The following is a 26,011-nucleotide window of genomic DNA, read 5'->3' as shown; positions in this document are numbered from 1 at the left end:
TACTCCTGTCTTAATACATTTTAAAAAAGAATATATTGATGCATCTCAATAGTATATTTGCTTAGAAGGTCCTAGGCACTGAGTTTAGCTCCCAATAAAATACTCATAAACAGAAGACTTATAAACTATTTCCTTGACGCTTCTTCAGATATTTTTTGTCCTGTTTGCAAAACATGATGGATTCTGAGTCCCTGCTTACTAGTGAAGGGGAGCACACTTGATTTTCTAGATTCTTATTCTCTCTACCCTCGTAGTTGGTTTTGCATACAAGCCCAAGGTCTTGGGTCTTTCCTTTCAGCTTATACCTGCATCATTTGTTCCTCTGTGCTTTTGGTGTGTTTGCAGATATTATATCTCAGTGTTTATTGAAGAATGCTTCTGGACCAGCTTGCATAGCCTGGTAGCTTATTAAAATGTATCTACCCAGTGCCACTCTACTAAACTAAGATTTGCATCTCAACAAGATCTTCAGAAAAACCTGTCTTTCTGGAAATGTTTTAAAACACTGCTTTAGTTTACTATTCAAGAAACAACTACAAAAATCAATAAAAATTATTCTCCCATCTGTAGAAATTTAATTTCTGCACCCCTAAGAGGTTTGATGATTTAAGAATCATCAAACTTCACAGAAGGCAAATATGGACTCACTTATGTCGTGTTCCTTTCTGCTAAATTTAATTTTGGTGTTTGTACATGGTGTTTTGTCACTACAACCCTGGTATGCATTGGCACATAAAACCACTTTGCTCTTCTCATCTGTCTGAGAAGAAAACTAGAAGAAAATGAATGACTCCCTATCTCCTTCTCCCCTCAAACAAGGTCCTTTCGGATGCTTCTCCCACCTTGAGTCTTCACAGGTCTTGGTGTCCTTGTGCCCTCTTCACCTTTTTTGTTCAGTGAGTACATCACCGCTTCTGCATTGCGTTTGTAGTAACTTCAGGCCTTTTTCCGTTCCTTTCTCTCCTCTCTGTTGATCACTTCCCTCTAGGCCGCATCTACTTTCTCTTCTGTCAGCTGATCTTGTGTAAGAGTAGTCTTAGGATAAGATGTTTGTGGTTAATTATGTGTCCATATTTTACCTAACCAGCAATTGTACTGGCAATTTAGTTATGTACCTTAGAAGGAATTAAACACCGGGGTGGACTTTGGAGACAATGCCACACCATGGGAAAATATTTGAGGACATTAACATTTTTTGAAGTCATTCCCTATTCTATCACCACAGACCATATTCATTAGTACTGTCAGAAAATCATTTATTCAATACAAATACTAAACATCAAGAGGTTATCAGTATGTGAAATTGAATTGGCAGAGACTGTTACAAACTGGACAAAACATGATGCATAAATAATATATTTCTTTACATAACATGTATTTTCTATTACAAACTTTTTTAAATTGGGAAAATTATATAACTGATTTTTAAAATGTCCTTGTCTGTGAATAAAGGAGGTAACAATGCCTCATCATGATGCAAAAAGAATTAAATAATACAAAAAAAGAATTAAATAATACAATGAATAAAAACAAATGTTATGATGTCTATAGTATTATAAAATGAATCATAATAGAAAATAAACACATATACAAAAGTCCACAAATGCAGTTATCCTCACCCTAGAAGAGAAAATAAATCACGCAGTGTCTTGCTTACCTTTCTCTGGAGAAGTTTCCATCTTGTCAGTGCTTTGTCTAAATCCTTTCATGCTCTGAATGTGAGCCTTTGCTGTTCTACATAGCTTATACCACAACATGGTTTGCAATTTCATCCTCAGATTTTACTCGTGGGCATCATAGGAACTCTGTAACCATGTGTGTTCATTAGACCAAGGTAAGGAGTCTGTAGGTCTTTGAGACTGACTGTAGAATTAATCTTCACTTCCATGATGAAATAATCCATATTTAAGCACAGTCTGTCTGACAGAACCTCTGAAAGTCAGCTATCACAAGATGAACAGTTTCACTTTGCCATTGGTGAGAGACATCTTGGTTCAGAATATTACCCGCTAGTAGACTTCTGGATATTCCAGTCTTTGGGCAGAGCCCTTCAGTCTCAGGGGATGGTGCTGGCACACTGAGCTTTATGTAAGTGCACAGATCAGGGTCTTGGGAACAGCACCAAACCTGCCATTGACTGAAGACTGTTGGTAGACCCTCTGCGTGGGTGGCGGCCCATTCTCTTGGTATCCGCAGGGTACCCTCATGCTGCCAGCAGGTAAATCTGGGTGTTGCCAACTTCCCTTACAAGAACCCATTTTATGTATAGGGAAAACATTTCAGCTAGCATGCTCCTCAAATATAACCCTCGCAGATCTAAGTAAACCAGATTCCATCCTCAGTGTTACAACATGGAAAACAACCTGTACTGCCTCATAGTTGTTGTGAGAGCTTAGGGTTCAGACCTTCACTGAAGGAGAGATAAACCTGTTTTTGTTATGACCCCAAGTGTGGGATTGGAATGGTCTTGTAAGAACAGGTGAGGTTAATCCACTAGAAGACAAATTACCTTGTGTGGGAGTTTGATTGTTGCCAGCTGAAAAGATCCCGTGAACAGACTCTGGGAGGAGATATATAAATGAGCCTAAAACAAGAGGCGGGGCTTTTTGGAGACTTGGGATAGTTTTGGCCCTTCAATGCTCCACTTCAAGACACTCCTAGAGAGAACCACACAAGGGAAGGCTTTGGGACTCCGGCTCCGCTGAGGTTCCTGGTTCTGGTTACTCCAGGTTCCAGCAGAAGAAATCCTGCTGATTATGCCAGGAGAATCGTTCCTTGGAACTGATATCCTTACAGTTTTGTTACTCTTTAATTCTCTTTTCCTATTGTTTCAGTTAGTTGGGTTATAAGGGACATATGCTCGGTTAATAAGTTCGTAATAAAATATATTAGTTAAGAAAACTGAACCTACACCTCATGACAGTGGTGCCTCAACCTTTTTATTGGTGGAGAAGCACGTCTTTTTTCATCATCATTCATTCCATAAATTAAATTAAACTTGATTTCAAAATCTTCTTCACAGCCAATAACCTTAACTATTCTGGATATTTCATGAAATATTTGTGTTTGGGAAAGTGGTTATATCAGAGTTTAAATAATTTTCTCCATCTCCCCCTGAAACCTCAGCCTTTCTCCTTCCTGTGTGATGCCTTTGAGAACTAAGCCAGGCCTGTCATTGGATCCCACCAGTGCACTGTGCTTGCTTTTCTTTTCTTTTCTCTTCCTTTTTGATTACTTTGTTTATTTCCTTTACATCTTCATCACAGTTTTCCCTCCTTCCTCTCCTCCCAGGCCCTCCCTCTCCCAACTCCTCCCTTCTACCTTGCCCTCCCTTTCTCCTCTGAGACAGGGAGGCCTCCCATGGATATCAACTTGGCATAGGACCAGATGCATCATCTATTGAGGCTGGAGAAATCAACCCAGTTAGGGGAAAGGAATCCAAAGGTAAGCAGCAGAGTCAGAGACCACCCCCGCCCCTGCTGGTAGGAGTGTCCCATGTGAAGGCCAAGCAACACTTCTGTTACATATATGGAGGGGGAATTTACTTCTAAGAGTTTGCCACAGGACACTTAGCGAGGTGTAGTGCAATTTCCCATTTACTTTTATGACTCCCCTCAGATTTTAAACTCCATGTGACCAGGCACAACTGATGACTTACCTTTCAACAGTGTGGGCCTCATGCCCATCAGAGTATGCAGTGCATAGTCTACACTCAGATGTGCATGGAATCCATGATTGATAAGCATACCGATGCAAATGCAGATTGGTATCCGTTTTGAATCAGCTGGGTTTAATCAAGGCAGAAGAGCCATTTCCAAGTACTTATAATCCCTCTGTATAGTTGTATTGCACATCACATACACATACTGCCACATGCCCTCACATGTACAACAGACGGGATTTATGTAAGAAGACCACCTCCAAGAAAGGCTCTGAAATACCTTATGAGCGTTTGTATTATTTACTACCTTTAACAAATATTGGATCAACACCTGCTGCTTTGGAGACGTAGAGAGGCTCAAAGTCATAGAAAAACAGTTTCAGTGAAATATTATCAACAGTGTAATTTGATTTGAGTGGTAAGTCATGTGAGAAACATTCAAGTATTATAGTATGTTAAAATCATGTAGTAAAATTCAATAACATTTTCTTGGGCTTTCTCAATGACATACTGTATGGATTTAAATGACCTCAATATTTACAACTAAAAGATTTTAAAATCTCTTAAATAAATATGCATTTTCTGGGAAATATTAAAAGATCTGTTTTCCAGACTACTTTATGTTTTTTTAAATTGACCAAAACAATATATTTAAGGCTTATTGGAAATATATCCTGTTAAATCCTATATGATATTCTGTCAGGATAACATGCATTTATATGTGCAGTCAGAAATAGCATATGTGATTTACGTTTCTTACAGTCTGGCTAGAAATTTACAGCATAGTGTGTCTTGAACTTGAATTGTGTTTCTTTGTTTTCAATGCACTATCACATGTGCTACTCTGTTGAGCCTTGTAGGAGCTCTTGCTCTTTATGTACAGCTATTTATACCTTACAAACAAGGTAAGTGGCTGACCAACACAGCATACACATCTTGTGATAGATCAAAAGCTTTATTATAGGTCTTTTTTGTTTTAGTTTATAACATTCTGCTGTAGAAGCAGAGCAAAGAAGAGACTCTGCTCTAATGCTAAGTACCCACATTTTGAGATGAATTTTAAGGTAGTAGGTGCCTCCATGCATGCAATCCCATTGTGCTTTTTCTGTTCAAAGGCTGCAGCATGCAGCTGTGATCCTTTCTGCCTGAGGAAGCTTTGTGTACATTTAGCCTTTTGCTTGGGAAGATAAATGAACTCACTTCAGGATAGGCACTCTAGGCAGATGGTTAAAATTCAGCAGAATGTTTCTGTGCATCCCACAGCATTTCTGACAGTGCGTTTCTGCATGGGTAGCCTCACAGGGAATGGATGAATGGGACGTGAACGCAAGATTGTTTATAGAGAAGAAATGAAAGGGGTTTGTTTCTATTCAGGCCAGGAAGGTGACCCAGATTTCCTATACAAGAATGTATATGTGGATGGGCGTGTCTTAAAAAACAGAGGGAAAACAATTGAGAAATGGGGCTTGGAACTAAACAGAGAATTCTCAACAGAGGAGTATCAAATGGCTGAGAAACACTTAACGAAATGCTCAGCCTCCTTAGTCATCAGGGAAATGCAAATCAAAACAACTCTGAGATTCCATCTTACACCCATCAGAATGGCTAAGATCAAAAATTCAAGTGACACCACATGCTGGCAAGGATGTGGAAAGAGAGGAACACTCCTTCATTACTGGTGGGAATGCAAACTAGTACAGCCACTTTGGAAATCTATCTGGTGCTATCTCAGAAAAATGGGAATAGGGCTTCCTCAAGACCCAGCTATTCCACTCCTTGGAATATACCCAGAAGATGCTCCAGCACACAACAAGAAAATTTGCTCAACCATGTTCATAGCAGCCTTATTCATAATAAGCAGAACATGGAAACAGCCTAAGTGTCCCTCAGTAGAAGAGTGGATAAAGAAACTGTGGTACATATACACTATGGAATACTACTCAGCTATTAAAAACAAGGAATTCCCGAAATTTGGGGATAAATGGATTGAGCTAGAAATGATCATAATGAGTGAGTTAACCCAGAAGCAGAAAGACTCAAATGGTATATACTCACTTATATGTGCATACTAGCCCAAGGGGCATGTCCCAAGAAAGCCTTCACTTACCAGGAAACTGGGACAGAGGGGAGGACATCCTATTGGGACTCTAAATGAGAGACGCATGGGAGAATAGCAAAATAAAAGGATCCAGAGGGTCCTAGAAACCTACAAGTAGACATTATGATAGGCAGATTTGGGCCCAGGGGTCCCACTCAAACTAAGGCACCAGCCAAGGACAATACAGGTGGTAAACTTTAAACCCCTACCCAGATCTAGCCAATGGTCAGACCATTCTCCACAGTTGAGTGGAGAGTGTGATATAACTTTCTCACGTACTCTGGTGCCTCATATTTGACCATGTCCCCTGGAGGGGGAGACCTGGTGGCACTCAGAGGAAGGACAGCAGGTAGCCAAGAAGAGACTTGATACCCTATGAGCATATACAGGGGGAGGTACTCCCCCTCAGGAACAGTCATAGGGGAGGGTAATAATGGGAAAATGGGGGGGGGCGGGCGGGGAAGGAAGAATGGGAGGATACAAGGGATGGGATAAACATTGAGATGTAACAAGAATAAAAAAAAAAAAAAAAAAAAAAAAAAAAAAAACCGGGGGAAAAAAAGTCTTGGTTCTGTGGCCTGATTTGTTCCCAGTCCGTTCTCATCTATTCTCCCTGAAGAGGCTTTCTGATCTCAAAAGAGGCTTTTGTTTAATGCATGTCCCAGGTGCTGGCTTGACAGGGCATCAGATGGTCACGCAGAGTACCCCAGCCTTGGTTACTCAACACCTCAACCTCGGGAGGCTGTATTCCCACCTTTGAATTTAAATAAACAAACATGAAATCTGAGGCTCACTTGTGACCCTCACTTCATAGAGCCCTCCTCAGAGTAACTATTTCTCTGTTAGAAAACCGAAAAAAAAAAAAAAAAAAAAAAAAAAAAAAAAACCCCTGCACACCCTCCAAATATAAAAATAGCCAGGAATCCCACAGACACTCTCCTTCTAAGAGAGACATCAGGTACTGAAAAAGAGTAATAGGGCAAAAAAAAAAAATATATTAAAAATTTTTGCTCACATATTGAGTGTGCATTGGGTTCTGTTGTTTTCTTCTATATCAATATACATCGTGTGTGTGTGTGTGTGTGTGTGTGTGTGTGCGTGTGCGTGCGCACATGTGTGTCTTCCAATCTCCCAGAGCAAGGAAGTGTATAATTTGTGGGAGGTTCCCAGCATGCACATCAGAAAAAAGCGTCTCCTATGCTTGATCATTATTACTTTATGACTAAATATATTTTTAAATTATTCATTTTTCCAGATGTGGTTTAAAAAACAGAGGCATGGTAATTATTGATGTCTCTGAAATGGTCCTCTAAAAGCTTTTGGCAATGGATCTCTCGGCCCCTCCTTTATTTATTTATTTTTTCTTGTTCTATTTTTTTTTCTTTTTTTTTATTAATTTATTCTTGTTACATCTCAATGTTTATCCCATCCCTTGTATCCTCCCATTCCTCCCCCCCCCCATTTTCCCATTATTCCCCTCCCCTATGACTGTTCCTGAGGGGGATTACGTGCCCCTATATATTCTCATAGGGTATCAAGTCTCTTCTTGGCTACTTGCTGTCCTTCCTCTGAGTGCCACCAGGTCTCCCCCTCCAGGGGACATGGTCAAATGTGAGGCACCAGAGTACGTGAGAAAGTCATATCCCACTCTCCACTCAACTGTGGAGAATGTCCTGTCCATTGGCTAGATCTGGGTAGGGGTTTAAAGTTTACCGTCTGTATTGTCCTTGGCTGGTGCCTTACAAAAAAAATTTGCAAATATAATATGCATTAAAAATATAAAGCAGTGGTTGTTACTAGAGCATATTTCCTTATTTTTGTCTATTTCTTTGCATTTTTCTTCGCATGTATTTTTATATTGGGTATTTTGTGAATTTTTAATTCTGTTTTAGAAATATAATACTTTTGTGCTTAAAAAAAAAAAGCTATCGTCTCTGCTGTGAATGTCAGAAAAGTAAAGGCTTCTACAATGCTGTGGCCTGTGCCTATGGTAACATACGCAATCATGTGTTGCCAAATCCAATATCAGGATGCCTTTTCATGTGTGCTTTTGCTTTTTTTGTTTGTCTGTTTTGATATATTTATTCCATTTGTATGTGTAGGACATTTTGCTTGCATGTGCACCGTGTATGTGCCTGGTGTCTATAGAAGTCAGAAGAGGACATCAGGTTCCTTGGAACTTGAGTTACAGGTGGTTGTGAGCCATTATTAGGACACTGGAAAAAGAACTTGCGTCTTCTGGAAGAACAAAGGCTCTTAACCACCAAGCTATCTCTCCAGTCCTGGCAGGCCTACACAGAGATGGACCCACCTGCCTCTGTCTCCCCAGTGCTGGCTTGAAAGGTGTGCGTCACCATTCCAGGCATTCCTTGTATTGTATTCTAAGACATTTATAGGTCTCACTATCAACCATATTATATTCTTTGTTTTCTTCATTTTTTTTTTATTAAAACAGCACATCAGCTAGCAACTTAGGTGAAGATCTTTTTACAAAATTTTGAATTTAACCATGCTTTTCTGTGGGACAAGCAAACAAAACCTTTCCCTCTTGTTTTTCAGAAGATGCTTATAAAACCCAGGTGAGGATTGACGATGAGCCTGCTTACTTGGACATCTTGGACACTGCTGGTCAGGTAGAAAATGAGTTTTAGTTAAAAATAATAATTGCTTTAAATTTGAAATGATAACTATATCATTTCTCCTCCCAGCGCCTCCAATGCAACCCTCCCCACTTTCAGATTCTTTCTTTCTTTAATTATTGTCTAGATTATATGTATAACAAACCTCGAAATCTCTGATAGTTTTATGTCTAACCTCATGCACACTTGACAGTAAAATAGATGGCCTTAACACTTCAAAGAGGAGAACAAATTTGCAATATCAGTCAAGGATTAAAGATGAAAAAATGATTTTAAAAGGTGAATCATATTTATAAACATTCCTTTGATGGCCTAAATATAAACTTTTAAGTTCAACTACTATGTTGCCAATAAAATTATAAAATTAAGATCGTAGTTTGTTATTCTCACACAAACTTAGAAATGCTATTATTTGGAGGAAGGAAAAGAAGGGCTGTAAATTAGGTAAAAAACATTGTACTAATGTACATAATTTTCAAAGTTATAAGAAGAAAGTAAGCAGAATAAAGTACTGTATAATAATTATAAGAAGAATGAAGAAATGCATCACACGTACAAGAGGCCAACATTCTTGCTGTGTAGGAGAGTGGAAACTTTATTTAACTTTATACTCTGCAGATAATTGTTAAAATAAGCTTGTTTATTAAGTGTCACATGTAGTCCATTAAATTAAAAGCAAACAGAATAACTAGGGAAGATGAAATAAGAAGGGTTTAATGCTATGTAACACATGAAAAAGAAACATGCACTGAAATCCATATGTATAATATGTACTTATGAATATAAGCAAACCAGAAATCACAATGAGTGTTACTGTACCTGCTTGTAACGGAACAGGCAGCTGTCGTCAGTGGCACGTTAAGTAGGAATGATGCGCACCTATTTTCTGTGAGAAGGAAGATGTACAGAGTGAGGCAGGTTTTAGTGGTAATCTACTTTTCTAGAGTGCAAGTCATCCATACCTTTTCCTACACACACACACACACACACACACACACACACACACACACGGGAGATTTAGTAAACCTTGTAATCATATCAGAGGAAAGATGCTTTATTCCAAAGCAATTTTAGGCCGCAAAAGTGAAATTTACTAGTAGCACAAAAGCAAATGTTTTAAAAATTCCAATTTCAATATTAAAGCCAACCGATGAGCCAGATTTAAAGAGTACATTATAAAATCTAAAAAAATCCTGATTACAACAAAAACCACTATGCTATCGCTACAATAGTTTTCCCTTTGTTATTGGTTTTTGAACTTAAAGATTTGGAAACTTAGACATAGAAATTACAAAGTTTGATCCCAGAACAAGAGAAATTTAAAAATAAGTGTAATTTCTCATTTCTTTCATATAGCTATTTATGAACGACTGCAGAAATTAGAGCGTTGGTAGTGAGTAATTCACTAGAATTGACAATCAATTTCTGCGATAGGAATTGTATGCTAACACACTCATTTGTCTCAGGGGACTTTGGATAATGAACGGATGGGGAAATTTCTTAATCTCAATTATTCAAAAGGACATTTTAATGTAGAGCAAAATATACTTATTTCCAGGGAAACTGGAAGCCTAATTGGAGGGAAAAAAAAGTAGGCTAAATTCCAGTCTAAGAAATGAGACATTTTAAACTATAATAATCTTCAACCACTCAAATGGTTATTTTGATAAACAAACTCAAAATAACTGAAAGTTTCAATTAAAATGTTTTATAGACCGTGAACCCTTCATTTGTTGAGCAGAAAGGTTGTTTCTCTTCTCTACTGATCGTGGGTTTGCTCTTGTCCTCACAGATGATACTGTTTTACTGGGTGCAGGGGCAATTTGTCTGTGGAGCTTCTAGGGATATTCTGTTATTGCCCAGGAAAGGAACACATTTCAGATGTCCCCTGGTCTACAGAAAAGAAGTACTAGGAAGTAGACCTAAACCTGTGAGTAGTGTCAATCAGATCCAGGTTCATGCAGATCGATTGATCCCCACTGCTACACAGACTTTTAAGGTAGAAAATCATAACATTATTGCTTTGTGCTTTGTTATGTGCTATTATTATACATGTGGTTAGTACAGCATATTAAGGGACTTGTTCAATATAACCGGGGATAGAAAATGGTACAAATCTGTGGACAAAGTGACGAGCAATGAAACATAAATCTGAGGCTTCATGACTGATAAGATTGAGAAACTTGGGGGTATACTATTTAATAAATAAGGGTGTCAAATCTATACAGTGTTACATAGTCCCAAGCCAGGTATTTGTTGTAGCCAAAGATAGCAGTACATAAGGCTAAGCAGATGGCGATATGTTGGCTTTTATACTATTATTAAGCCTGCTCACACAGAAGGTGGTCCATACAGTTGATTTAACAGAAATTATATCCCTGCAGGGGGCTGGAGAGAACACTACTGAAGTATTTTAATAATGCCACATTGTTTGATTTTGATAACATTAATTTTCATGTTGGTTGAAATTTATTAATTGTACAATAAACCTAGAAGGGAGATAGAAAAGCTATTGTTAATTTTACTACCTGGAATTTGAGTATCATGGTACGTTGTGGAGTGATGGGCTGTCCTCTTAGAGGCAACAATGAAGGAAGGCGACATTCTGCCTGTTTTGTGTTTGTGTATGTAAAGACAAAAAGAACAAGCTCTTTTCCACATGTTGCAAGGCTTATGGAGGACACAATGAAAAATACAGATTTACAAGAAGGCCTAATATATTTGATTAACCCAAGCCTTATATCCATAAAAATTCACAGAATAAAGATGTATCTGGAAATCCAGGGAGACCTTGGATTCTTAAGCTTAGATTTGTTGACATATGGACAACTATGCCAAGAATGGTTAGGCAAAGAGAGTAGAAGCTAAACCAAGGTACATAAACTAGGCTTGCTTGTTTAGATTCCTTCTGGTCTCTCCTTGAGACATCTCTTTTCACTGTGCTTAGGGCGGGGTGCTTGTCATGTACAGGTCTTTAAATGATAGTAGGCTCTGCCGGTGCGATGGCATGGGGTGGGCATAAGGGCAGAAAGACCTGCATGGTGGAAAGAAAGCTGATTCGTGCAAGTTATTCTTTGACTCCCCCTGCAAATGTGCATCACAGCACAGGCAAACCCACAAGTAAATGAATAAGTAAGTGCAATAGAATACTTAAAAAATTTTTTTATTAATTTATTCTTGTTACATCTCAATGGTTATCCCATTCCTTGTATCCTCCCATTCTCCCTGCCTCCCATTTCCCCCTTTTTCCCCTCCCCTATGACTGTTCCTGAGGGGGTTTTCCTCCCCCTGTATATGTTCATAGGGTATCAAGTCTCTTCTTGGTAACCTGCTATCCTTCCTCTGAGTGCCACAAGGTCTCCCCCTCCAGGGAATATGGTCAAATATGAGGCACCAGAGTTCGTGTGAAAGTCATACCCCACTCTCCATTCAGCTGTGGAGAATGTTCTGTCCATTGGCTAGATCTGGGAAGGAGTTTAAAGTTTACCACCTGTATTGTCCTTGGCTGGTGCCTTTGAGCGGGACTACTGGGCCCAAATCTGCCTATCATAATGTTCTTCTTGTAGGTTTCTAGGGCCCTCTGGATCCTTCTACTTTGCTATTCTCCCATGCTTCTCTCATCTAGAGTCCCAATAGGATGTCCTTCCCTCTGTCCCAGATTCCTGGTAAGTGAAGGCTTTCATGGAAAGCAATAGAATACTTTTAAATAAAAGAGTCCTCAAGAGAAGGTCATACAAACCATTATATTTCTGTAGTTTTGGCAATTTCCAAGATTCCTTACTTGAGGCTAGCAAGCTCTTCCCCTCCCGCACATGCTGCACAGGTAGCCTAGAACCTCCACAGAAATTTTATGGAAGAAAGTGTGGGCACCATCACTTCTCAGATTAGGAGGGTGTTTACCCTGTTCTTCTTCTAGGGGTTGGATTAATATTTTGATGCCAATTCTCTCACAAATGCCCACGAAACATATTTGGTTTCTCAGCTTTTTAGGAATTGTGTTTCCACAAGCAGCTAGTCCATGGACTGTAATGGTCACAAGTTTTCTAGCATCAAACTAAAGCATTCCTGTCAATAGCTTTCTTGGCTGTAGGTGCATTTGTTGAAAAAACTAATTATGTATTTTGTAATTGTAGGTATTGAGGCTTAAAGGGGATAAATGCTTTGTCAAGGTTGTGCATCGACTTGATGGCTACTTGAGACTCTGAGACATTCACACTTTTCTTTTACATTTTTAAAAAACAAAACATTGTAGTGTTTATTAAGGACTTCATAAATAAACAAGCAAGCAAACAAACAAACCGTTCAAGTCTGTTCTCAAACACTCCAAGGTTTGGAATAGTGGGCATTCCATGTTTTAAAAGGTAGGCAATTGTGAGAAAGTCTACAGTGGATTTATGCAAGTCTTGTTATGGGGCTCTCTGAGATACCTATAAGGTCTCAGCCAAAAACAGGAGACTTGGCTGAGTGCAGTGGTGCACACCTATAATCCCAGCACTCAGGGAGGCAGAGGCAAGCAGATCTTTGTGAGTTCAAGGTCACCCTGGTCTACAAAATGAGTTCAGGCTAGCCAAAGCTACACAGAGAAACCCTGTCTTGAAAAAAGAAAAAAAATCTTAAAACCAAAAACCAAAATTAGGAGAGTTACACGTGGTTTTTAAATGAAAGTCTAAATAAATATAGCAAGTTTAATTTTTTTTCCTTTTTTTTTTTTTATTAATTTATTCTTGTTACATCTCAATGTTTATCCCATCCCTTGTATCCTCCCATTCCTCCCCCCCCCCCATTTTCCCATTATTCCCCTCCCCTATGACTGTTCCTGAGGGGGATTACGTCCCCCTATATATTCTCATAGGGTATCAAGTCTCTTCTTGGCTACTTGCTGTCCTTCCTCTGAGTGCCACCAGGTCTCCCCCTCCAGGGGACATGGCCAAATGTGAGGCACCAGAGTATGTGAGAAAGTCCTATCACACTCTCCACTCAACTGTGGAGAATATTCTGACCATTGGCTAGATCTGGGAAGGGGTTTAAAGTTTACCTCCTGTATTGTCCTTGGCTGGTGCCTTAGTTTGAGCGGGACCCCTGGGCCCAAATCTGCCTATCATATTGTTCTACTTGTAGATTTCTAGGACCCTCTGGATCCTTTTATTTTGCTGTTCTCCCATGCGTCTCTCATTTAGAGTCCTAATAGGATGCCTTCCCCTCTGTCCCAGTTTCCTGGTAAGTGAAGGCTTTCGTGGGACATGCCCCTTGGGCTAGTATGCAGATATAAGTGAGTATATACCATTTGATTCTTTCTGCTTCTGGGTTAACTCACTCATTATGATCATTTCTAGCTCAATCCATTTATCCACAAATTTCGGGAATTCCTTATTTTTAATAGCTGAGTAGTATTCCATAGTGTATATGTACCACAGTTTCTTTATCCACTCTTCTACTGAGGGACACTTAGGCTGTTTCCATGTTCTGGCTATTATGAATAAGGCTGCTATGAACATGGTTGAGCAAATTTTCTTGTTGTGTGCTGGAGCATCTTCTGGGTATATTCCAAGGAGTGGAATAGCTGGGTCTTGAGGAAGCCCTATTCCCATTTTTCTGAGATAGCACCAGATAGATTTCCAAAGTGGCTGTACTAGTTTGCATTCCCACCAGCAATGAAGGAGTGTTCCTCTCTCCCCACATCCTCGCCAGCATGTGGTGTCGCTTGAATTTTTTATCTTAGCCATTCTGATGGGTGTAAGATGGAATCTCAGAGTTGTTTTGATTTAGCAAGTTTAATTTAACTATAAATTTATTGTTCATCTTTATAAGAAATAACAAATAGTTCTCCAACACCTTTGATACTTATACATTTATCACTATGCTACTATATCCAGTAATTGAAACAAGACTTGGAAATAGCCACACACTTGGCTATTGCAGGGGCTCTGTCACCTTAGAAGAACAGGAAACACAGTGTTACCTTGTTTATTCCCACCAGAGAGAGCCTCCAGCCAGTGTGAACCTAATTTACTCCTCTGTGAAATAGAAGAATGAGACTTGATCTCCAAGGTGCCATCCAGATTTAAAGCTGGCTTTGATTGGTGCCTAATTCTTCTATTAAAGTTTTAATTGCCAGTTAGGCTCCAACTTCTAACTTGGTGTGTTTGTGGCTGATCTTCACAGCGGAGGCTTTAGGAGATCATCTCACCCTACAAATGCTGTGGATTCTTTAGAGACTGGAGAATGGAACTTGAGCCGGAAGTGCCCCAAAATGGACACAAAGTTCTGAGATGACCACAATGTCCCTTGAGATAGTTAAGACACCCTCCACATGTCCTGAGGGCAGTGCGGCTATACCTAGGCCTTCAGTGAGCCCTTATTGTGTGTTGATTGTTCTGACCATCTCACGATGCTAAGTAGTTTTCTCAGGCAATATAATTTCACACGAGAAGCACTAAGCATAGAAAGGTGGAGTTTTGAGAATTTAAGTATCATCTGTAACAAGGACTGTGGTGGCGCTTCACTCTGAGTCTAAGCTGGGTTTGATGTGCTGGTTACTTCATTCTTTCCCACTTAATTAGGAGTTTTAGACCTCAACATTTCAACAGTGTGCTCCTATGGTAAGATAGTTTGACAATTTAAGCTTAGAACAAGCGGAGGCACTTTAGAAACACAAGATTAAACTTCCCCCGACCCCCAAAATTAGATGCTTGGATGTGGCTCAGCGGTAGATGAGTCTTTGCCAGGCATCTCTGAGTTCCTCAGTTAAGTCACAACTTCTGTAGGAAAAGAAGAAAACAAAATGAAAAAATATAAAGGTGGTTAAGAGTAAAGCAATGTGTTTTAAATGCTTGTATTTACATAGTTGGCTAGATGCAATAATGCAATTATTTATAAAAATACTACTAAGCTTTCAAAAATATAATCAAGACTTCTATGATCATTTATAGGTTAACCACTTTTAAAGTGTTTTTAAAAAGTAAACTTTTTTTTCTATTCAAGGGTAAAATCAGCTATACTATTAACTATAGAAGACCTGGACAATGACTATGTATATTTGTGAGCAGTGTGCTTCCCTAATGTGGTTATGTGGGCTCTAACATATTTGCAACATTAGATTTTGCATATTGAGATTAAAAACAAGTTTTTTAAAACCCTGAAGTTTTTGAATTTGAAGAATTTACACTTTAACTTTTGCACATTAAGAAGGAATTAGACTCAAAGTTGAAGAAATAAATATTTCACTGCATATTTTAATCCTTCCATCTCCTTACCTTTCTCTTATATTTATTTCATTATGAAATTCTGGTTTAAATATGTTATTTGGTGGCATAATATGCAGAACATTAATATTTATGTACTTACCTGTGCATTTTAGCAGATATTTGGCAATTTTCAACATTAAACCTGCCAAAATAAAAAAAGCATGATTTATAGTTTGCATAAAATCTTCAGTAAAATTGTAACCAAGACTTTATTTGTGTGTGCACTGGGGATTGAACTCAAGGTCTCATGTGTTCTGGGCAAGCGCTTCACCAACTGAGCAACATCTCAGCCCCTGTCAACACTTCTTAAAGCATGTTTTTGATAGAAGTGTCTGATAATTAGAATTTCTTTCTTAATTCACTCACAAGTCACGTCTCAGACTCCTGGAAGCAAGTGGCATGATGCAGCCACTTCCATATTCCACTGTGGAGTGTAGTGCCGAAGTGTGTTCAGTAGTTAGTGCTGGGGACTATGCATAGAATTGTCCTTGAGAAAAGTCCTCACCCATACACTTCAGGCAATATAGAAATGTTTCTCGCTGAACATTCATGTAAGTGGCTACAACTGTGGGTCCTAGAATGCTGAAGATGCTTTAGAGATCCCATATTTCAGTCTTCACACTTTACAAACATAGCACGTTATAAATCAGAAGTGCCTTAACCAAGACCTAGTGGCTACTAACTGACAGAGATGGGAGATGTTTGATTTTTGTTCATGATCTATACCTGGAGCACTGGAGGAAAGTATCTATTTACCTCCTCTGAAAGAAGTCTCCTCCAAAATGAATAGTACTGGGATATCTGTAGATGGCAAGTCCTACAATTTGTAGTTTCTTTTACTTTTTCAATATAAGTGATATTAATTATCATGAAAATATTTAGTTAAAAACCAGTATAGACTTGTGGAAGAGTGTGGATGGATAGAAGGACCTGGAGGGGACAGAAGCTCCACAGAAGACCAACAGAGCCAATGAACCAGGGCCCAGAGGGGCTTGTGGAGACTAAAGCACCAATCAAGGACCATGCATGGACCACACCTAGGCCCACTATGCAGATGGAGCCCACAGGCAGCTCAGGCTTCATGTGGGTCCTCTAGTGAGGGGAACAGGGGCTGTCTCTGACAAGGACTCTGTTGCTTGCTTTTTGATCACTTCCCGCCCTGGCTGGCCTGCCTTGCCAGGCCACAGGGGAAGAGGATGGACTCAGTTCTGATGCAACTTGATGTGCTCAAGTGTGTTGGTAGGAGGGGGGCTCTCCTTTTCTGAGGGATATGGACGGGGGTCTGGGGGAAGAGGGAGGGAGGGTGGGGCTGGGGGGGGGGAGAGGAGGGAGGAGGCTACAATCAGGATGTAAAGTGAATTAAAAAGAAACAATACAGAACACCATGAAATCAAAGGGCCAAACATTGAGAATAGAACATCTCAAAGAGTAATGTTATTGTAACAATTTTTCATCACTACTCTTTCTGTTGTTATTGTTGTTGTTATTTTCTTTACATTGTTTTATAGAAAGGCTTTTAAGCAATTGGAAAATGTGGTGCACTTCTAACATGGTAAGCATTGTCTGCATATTGATGAATTGGAAATCTGATCATACTATCTAAATGAATTATTTTCTATTTGGCATATATATAAATGTTTGAATTACCAGTAGCTATTGGCTTATCCCATAACACTCGTAACCTCAGCAATTATTTTATGCAGAAGAAGACAAGGAGGAATAAGTAAATAAGAAATTCAGTGACATATATGGGTCACATGGCTTGTTTTCTTCTCCTATCTCACCTAAATGGTTTCTATAGCATTACATGAAATATTTCTCGTTTCTATAACTCATTTTTGTCTCATCCAAAATGAGGTAGCTGGAGTAAATGTTATTTATATATTTTATGTTCCATCATATTATCATTCTCAACACTAGTTTGTCTATTACTTCTGCAATGAAATATTCTGTAGTGGAAAATGATTACATCTTCTGAACAGTTCTAAAAGATGTAATAGGCATACATGTTTTTAGATGTCTCCTGTTTTCAAAAATTATTTTTGAGTTTTTTTTTTTTTGTAAAAAGGGGATATATTGGATGATTAAGAGAAAATGCTACTAATAAGTTGTAAAGGTAGTTCTCAATACTGTTTTAAGAATAATAGCTTTTCTTTTTCTTAACAAAATGTGAGTCACAGAAGGACCAATCAGGGCTTCTTCTCATGTCCTTTGTAGTAAAGCAACAGAATTATGCTAAAAGTTCATTATTTCTTTTTAGATTGATGAAGCATAATAAGGAGTCAGGGTGTTTGGAGCTTTGTGCATATCTGGAAGCTTCAAGGAGGATTCAGAGGAAGTCAGATAGAACACTGAATACTTGAGCTTAACTAAAGTGTTAAGAAAAAGCTTTGTGCCACTTTCTAGACAATATTTTTGCAATTTACACTAGTATCATGGCCAGTTCTACGTTCTGATATTGTCTTAGTCCCCAGAGTTTCATGGGGTAGAAGTTTGGTCAATGGAGATAACATGAGAAAGAAATGGGGATCTCTAAAATGTGGAACCTTAGCCATGGCCTCAAGGATGTAGATACTGCTTTAGTTAGTTCTTCTGAAGGACACTTGATATGACCAGGTCATAATGGACCTTCCTGGTCTCTGGTTTATCACCTCATCCTTTAATATCTTCTGCTCATAAACTGTTACACCATTTTCTTTGCTGTGATATACCCAGTGAATGTCAGTGCTATATTCTTTTTTTAAAATTTAAACTATTTTTTATTAATTTATTCTTGTTACATCTCAATGTTTATGTCAGTGCTATATTCTTAGACCTCAAATGCCATAAGTTATGTAAAAATTAAATATAGAACCTATGGTATTATAACAAAGTTGTAGAAATTGGACCACAATATATGGTAATTGGTAATCCAGAATTAACGATATTAATTTCTTTGGGATGACATACACATCAAATTGCATAGAAACGATGCCCCTGAAAACCCACAGCGAAAGTGTCAGTCTTTGACTTTGAGATAAAATTATAATGAGTTTAATTTAAGGATTTTAGATTTCAAATTTTGCTTTGTGATTTAGAATTGAGTAATATCCCATCCTATAAAACTAGAATGATTGTTCCAACTAACTGAGAAAAAAAGCCTGACTTTATAGCAGAAAAACAAAACCAAGAAACTTAGGAGTACAGATGGAGAGTTGATTGGTCGTTTTAGAGTTGCTTTTCTTGCAGGGACTAGTTTACACTAGGTAAGTTAGGTCACTTCTTATTGGCTAATGTGAATTTGTGTGGCATTTGTCTTTGTCTTTGAAAACTGGTCCATTGCAGAATTCAGTGTAATTTTATATCACAGAGCTGAGGTGATGTTTCAATTTGATCTGTTCTGCAGGAGGCCAGTGTGAAATATCAGTCCAAACAGAAGGCTGTAAAGCATTAACATCTGACATACTTTATAGCTAATATTTCAAACTCAAACAAATGCATTGAGTTTCTATATAAAATTAAGATTTTAAGAGGAAAATTGTGTTTTTTTAATGTCTGTATCTGATGTCTTGTTAGATATTTTGTGATTTTTTTCACTCACAATATTTTCAATTATTTTATTTTTGTACATATACACTTATATTATTACACATATATACAATAGATTACCTATGGCAAGAAGAACCATAACACAATCAAGAAATATATAAATGATACATTCTTAGTGTTTTGGCTATTTGTATATGACAGCCTTGAAGAAGATATCTTTCCTATCTTGGTACATCTAAATTTCTGAATGTAAATCAGTCTCCATCACATATTGTCATTATCAACTTGAAACATCTATGTAGACCTAAAGTAATCTTAACCCCTAAACAATTAAGCATCATTGTAAAACTAAGCTACCTGGTCTTCAACTCCCTCAGAGACTTGAGAAGGAGTAAACTTGATTATCTGAGTATGCTGGGAGTGCAGGTTAGTAGCTTTCCAAATGAGAAGATGACAGAGACAATTTGCTACCTGAATAGTCACCCAAAACTCTCCATAACGTTGGGGCATCTTCTTCAGCCTGCTGGCCCAATATATCTAACATACATATTTTTGAGGCAGGAACTACTGAGGACTTGCATACCCTGTCTTGGCAGAGTTTGGCCATTGACTCTGCCTGCATCCAAGCTTTCTCTTTTTTAGGCAGAATCTGTCTGTGGTAGAAATGAGAACCTTTTGACCAGTAGCTCGTTTGCCACATTTGAAGCCATATCCATAAGGAGGTTCTTTGATGCTCATCATCTTCAATGAGGTAGGGTGGGTGTTGCCAGGAGTTAGCCTGTCTCAATGTCAATGAATTTTTTAAGTAATAAAAACATTTTAAAATGCCATATTCTGCATGCCTCTGGGGTTTTTGAAGACCTTGTCTTTCTATAGACTCATATCTATCTGTTGCACCTAAGATGTATATTCTTGTGGTAAAAGGAAACTAGCAATTGACATGACTATGATTTAATCTATTAGCATTTAATTTGTATAACTTATTTCTCCTAAACAGCTTGATAGCACTTTCAAAGCATTGGAAGTAAACCTTGTATTATAATTGAGTTATATGGGTACAATACCTCATGTTAGAGTAGAAATATATATAATGTATGTGAAGAATAATCTTACATTTGAATCCTATACCACTGTATCTAGAATTTATTTTGCATCTATATACAAAATTTCATATCAGTGAATTAAAATATCTTGTGAGTGACTATTCAGGCACTAAGTTGAGAAGTAGATTCACTATTCCACTTTTTGTTCTATCTTCCCTGTACATTTCTATATTCCCCCTTCTTTCTTTTAAACCGCTTTCTCCAAAGAGGATGTCAATGTCCAGTATGCTGTGAGGAATGCATCCTGTCAGGTCTGATCCAGTGTCACTGTCTGATTTTTTTGTTCTGAAAGCATATAATTTCTCACGAGCATTTTACAGTCCTAAAATTATACGTGTATAAAGGGTGTGCATGATGCATGGGACAATTAAGGCTGGATTTCTGTTCTTTGTGTGAGCAGGAAAAGAAGACATCTGTAAATCTTCATGCCATATGAAGAATGGCATCTAATAGTCATTCATAGGGGTTCTTTAATCAACAAGAATCATTGTTTATGCCTAGACATTCACATTTCAGCCAGTCTCAGAACTAATCCCATGTGGTGGGATTAGCAATATAAGTTACCTTTTTGTTCTGCAGTTTAAATCTTTCACAGCCTGATTGTAGCCCTCTCCCTCCTATCTCCCCTCTCTCCATTATCCCCTCTCCCTCCCTCCCTTAGTACTCAGAGGGGGGAGCCCTCTTCCCCTAATATCTCACCTCAGCCTATCAAGTCTCATCTGTATTACTGTAACCTCTTCCTCTGTAGCCTGGCATGGCTGTCTTGCCAGGGGGGACGTCGTGTAACTTCGGTGGCCAGAGTGCATGTCTGAAGTAGTCCCTATTATCCAGATGTGGGATCCACAAGGAGACTGTGCTACTACATCCAAGCAGTGGGAGTAGGTCCACATCATACATGGTACTTGGTTAATGTTTCTGACTGTTTTGTAGTGTAGTTATCCTGTATTATGTGGTTAATGTCCGATTATGAGTGAGTATATACCATGTGTGTCTTTCTGGGTCTGGGTTACTTCGCTCAGGACGATCTTTTCCAGTTTCATCCATTTGCCTGTAAATTTCAAGATTTCCTTGTTTTTAATAGCTGAGTAGTATTCCATTGTGTAGATGTACCACAGCTGCTTTATCCATTCCTTGGCTGAGGGACATCTAAGCTGTTTCCAGATTCTGGCTATTATACATAAAGCTGCTATGACTATTGTTGAACAAATGTCCTTGTTGTATGGTGGAGCATCTTTTGGGTATATTCCCAAGAGAGGTATGGCTGGGTCCTGAGGCAGAGTTATTCCAAATTTCCTGAAAAAGGACCAGATTGATTTCCAAAGTGTTACAAGTTTGCACTCCCAACAACAATGGAGGAGTGTTCCCCTTTCTCTGAATCCTCGCTAGCGTGTGCTGTCAACTGAGTTTTTGATCCTAGCCATTCAGATAGGTGTAAGATGGAATCTCAGAGTTGTTTTGAGTTGCATGTTGAGCATTTCTTTAAGTGTTTCTCAGCCATTCAATATTCCTATATAGAGAATTCTTTTTAGTTTTGTACCCTATTTTTTAGTTGGATTATTTAGTTTGGTGGTTTTTAATTTCTTCAGTTCTTTATATATTTTGAATATTAGCCCTTTGTCTGATGTTGGGTTGGTGAAGATCTTTTCCCAGTCTGTAGGCTGTCATTTTGTTCTGTTGACAGTGTCCTTCATTTTGCAAAAGCTTCTCAGTTTCATAAGGTCCCATTTATGATGGTTGATCTTAGGGCCTGAGCTGTTAGTGTTTTAGTGTGTCTGGTTTTATGTTTAGGTCTTTAATCCATTTGTACTTCAGTTTTGTGCAGGGTGAAAGATATGGATCTATTTTCATTTTTCTACATGTAGACTAGCACCATTTGTTCAAGATGCTATCATTTTTCCATTGTATGGATTTGGCTTCTCTGTCAAAAATCTAGTGTACATAGGTATATGGGTTTATTTCTGGGTCTTTGATTTGATTTGAGATCCAGGATGGAGATTCCTCCAGAAGATCTTTTATTGTACTGGAATATTTTAGCTTTTCTGGGTTTTCTGTTTTTCCATATGAAGTTGAGAATTGTTTTTTCAAGGTCAGTAAAGAATTTTGTGGATATTTTGATGGGAATTGTATTGAATCTATAAATTGTTTTTGGTAAGAGGGCCATTTTTGCTATGTTGATTTTCCCAATCCATGAGCATGGAGGATCTTTCCATCTTCTGAAATCTTCTTCAAATTCCTTCTTCAGAGATTTGAAAATTTTCATACAAATCTTTCACTTTTCTGGTTAGAGTTGCACCAAGATACTTTATATTATTTGTGGCTACTGAGAGGGTGTTGTTTCCATAATTTCTTTCTCAGCATCTTTGTCACTTTTATACAGGAGGGCTACTGATTTTTTTTTTGTGTTGATTTTGTATCTAGCCACTTTGCTGAAGGTGTTTATCAACTGTTAAGAGTTCCTTGATAGAATTTTTTGGGGTCACTTATGTAAACTATCATATCGTCTGCAAATAGTGATAGTTTAACTTCTTCTTTTCTGATTTCTATCCCCTTGATCTCCTTTAGTTGTCTTATTGCTCTATCTAGGACTTCAAGTACTATATTGAAGAGATAACAGAGAGAGTGGACAGTCCTGTCTTGTCGGTGATTTCAGTGGAATTGATATAAGTTTCTCTCCATTTAGTTTGATGTTGGCTATAGGCTTGCTGTATATTGCCTTTATTATGTTTAGGTACGTGCCTTGTCTCCCTGCTCTCTCCAGGACTTTTATGATGAATGGGTGTCAGATTTTGTCAAATGCTTTTTCGTTATCTAAGGAGATGATCATGTGTTTTTTTCTTTCAGTTTGTTGATATGATGAATTACACTGATGGATATCCATATAATGAACCACCCCTGCATGCCTGGGATGAAACCTTCTTGGTCGTAGTGATTGATAGTTTTGATGTGTTCTTGAATTTGGTGAGCAAGTACTTTATTGAGTATTTTTGCATCAATATTCATAAGAGAAATTGGTCTGAAATTTTCTTTCTTTGTTGATTCTTTCTGTGGTTTAGATATCAACGTGAGTGTGGCCTCATAGAATGAGTTTGGTAATGTTCCTTCTGTTTCTACCTTATGAAATAGTTTGAAGAGAATTGGTGTTAGTTCTTCTCTGAAAGTTTCATAAAATTCTGCACTGAATCTGTCTGGTCTTGGGCTTTTTGTTGTTGTTGTTGGGAGACTTTTGATGACTGCCTCTATTTCCTCATGTGTGATAGGACTATTCAGTTTGTTTACCTGATCTTGATTCAATTTTGGTAGTTGGTAACTATCAAGAAAATTGTCTATTTCATTTAGGTTTTCAAATTTTGTGGCACACAGGCTTTTGAAGTAAGCCCTAATGTTTCTTTGGATTTCCTCAGTGTCTGTCATTATCTCTCCCTTTTTATTTCTGATTTTTTTATTTGAATACTCTCCCATTGCCTTTTAGTTAGTTTGGCTAAAGGTTTGTCAATCTTGTTGATTTTCTCAAAGAAACAGCTCTTGGTTTCATTGATTCTTTGAATTGTTTTCTTTGTTTCCAATTTATTGATTTCTGCCCTGTGTTTGATGATTTCCAGCTGTCTATTCCTCTTGGGTGTGTCTGCTTCCTTTTGTTCTAGAACTTTCAGGTGTGCTGTTAAGTTGCTAGTATGGGATCTCTCCAGTTTGTTTATAAAGGCACTTAGTGATATGAGTTTTCCTCTTAGCACTGCTTTTCATTGTGTCCCATAGTTTGGTTATATTGTGCCTTCTGTTTCATTGAATTCTAGGAAGCTCTTAATTTCTCTTTTTATTTCATCACTTACCCAGATGTCATTAAGTAGGGCATTGTTCATTTTCCTTGAGTTTGTAGGCTTTCAGTTATTTCTTTGGTAGTTGAGTTTCATCTTTAATCCATGGTATTCTGATAAGATGCAAGGGATTATTTCAATTTTCTTGCATCTGTTGAGGTTTGCTTTGTGGCCAAGTATGTGGTCAGTTTTGGAGAAGGTTCTATGAGGTGCTGAAAAGAAGGTGTAATCTTTTGTGTTTGGGTGAAATGTTCTGTAGATATGAGTTAGGTCCATTTGTTTTGTGATGTCTATTAGTTTCCTTGTTTCTCCATTTAGTTTCTGTCTTGATGATCTGTCTACTGGTGAAAGTAGGGTGTTGAAGTCTCCCACTATTAATGTGTGGGGTTCAATGTGTGGCTTAAGTTTTAGTAGTGTTTCATTTACAAATGTGGGTGCTCCTGTGTTTGGGGCATAGATATTCAGAATTGAGAGATCATTTTGGCATATTTTTCCTTTGATGAGGATGTAGTGACCTTCTTCATCTCTTTTGGTTAGTTTTGGTTGAAAGTCTATTTTGTCAGATACTAGAATGACTACTCCAGCTTGTTTCTTAGGTCTGTTTGCTTGGAATACAGTTTTCCAACATTTTACTCTGAGGTAATATTAATTTTTATTGCTGATGTGTGTTTCTTGTATGCAGCAGAAGGATGAACCCTGTTTTGGCGTCCATTCTGTCAGTCTGTGTCTTTTTACTGGGGAGTTGGGGCCATTGATATTAAGAGATATTAATGACCAGTGTTTGTTAGTTCCTTTTGTTTTGTTGTTGGTGGTGGTAGAGTGTATGTTTCTGTGTTTTGGATTTGTGGATGTGGAGTTATTTATTTATTTCCTGAGTTTTCCTGGGTATAATTAGCCTTCTTGGGTTGGAGTTTTCCTTCTACTATCTTTTGTAGGGCTGGATTTGTGGTTAGGTACTGATTAAGCTTGGGTTTGTCCTGGAATATCTTGTCTTCATTATCTATGGTGACTGAAAGTTTTGCTGGGTATAGTAGTGTGAGTCAGAATCTATGGTCTCTTAATGTTTGCATGACTTCCACCCAGGCCCTTCTAGCTTTCAGAGTCTCTGTTGAGAAGTCAGGTATAATTCTGATGGGTTTTCCTTTATATACAACTTGACATTTTTCTCTTGCAGCTTTTAATATTCTTTCTTTGCTCTGTACATTTAATATTTTGATTATTATGTGGTGGGAGGATTTTCTTTTCTGGTCGAATATATTTGGAGTTCTGTAGGCTTCTTGTATGCTAGTGGGCATTTCTTTCTTTAGGTTGGGGAAGTTTTTTTCTATGATTTTGTTGAAGATGTTTTCTGGGCCTTGGAGCTTGGATTCTTCTCCTTCTATTCCTATTATTCTTAGATTTGGCCTTTTTACAGTGTCCCAGATTTCGTGGGTGTTTTGTGTCAGGAACTTTTTAGTTTTAACGTTTTCTTTGATGTATCCATAACTTCGATTGTATCTTCCACACTTGAGAATCTCTCTTCCATTTCTTGTATTTGATTGGTGTGGCTTGTGGCTGTAGTTCCTGTTCTTTTCCCCATGTTTTCTAACTCTAAGATTGCCTCAGCTTGTGCTTTCTTTGTTGTTTCTAATTTCCACTTTAGGTCTTGAATAGTCTTATTTCTTTCTTTCTCCTGTTTGATTGAATTTTCCTGTAATTCTTTTTAGGATTTATTCAATTCCTTCATCTCTTTAGATGTATTTTCCTATAGTTCTTTATAAGATTTATTCAATTCCTTCATCTGTTTGGATGTATTTTCCTGTAATTCTTTATGGGATTTACTCAATTTCTTCATCTAATTTGAGTTTATTTTCCTATGTTTTTTGGTTTTTGAGTGATTTATTTTTCTCTTTCAAAGCTTCTATCATTTTCATCGCTTCAGATTTA

General features: G+C 38.0%; 1 protein-coding gene across 3 annotated transcripts in view; it reads left to right on the top strand.

Annotated features, from left to right (window-relative positions):
- The window catches only part of LOC127204184 (synaptotagmin-4), a 462,640-nt gene that overhangs the window by 221,023 nt on the left and 215,606 nt on the right, over positions 1-26,011 (top strand). For all 3 annotated transcript variants that reach the window (XM_051163114.1, XM_051163115.1, XM_051163113.1), the window contains one exon: positions 8,319-8,392. In XM_051163114.1, coding sequence (XP_051019071.1) covers positions 8,319-8,392 — 74 coding nt within the window. The remainder of the gene's footprint in view (positions 1-8,318; positions 8,393-26,011) is intronic.

Source organism: Acomys russatus, chromosome 20, assembly GCF_903995435.1.
Source record: "Acomys russatus chromosome 20, mAcoRus1.1, whole genome shotgun sequence".
In the NCBI taxonomy this organism is placed as follows: Eukaryota; Metazoa; Chordata; class Mammalia; order Rodentia; family Muridae; genus Acomys; species Acomys russatus.
The sequence above is the reverse complement of the archived record's forward strand: the minus strand, read 5'-3'. Positions and strand labels throughout refer to the sequence as shown.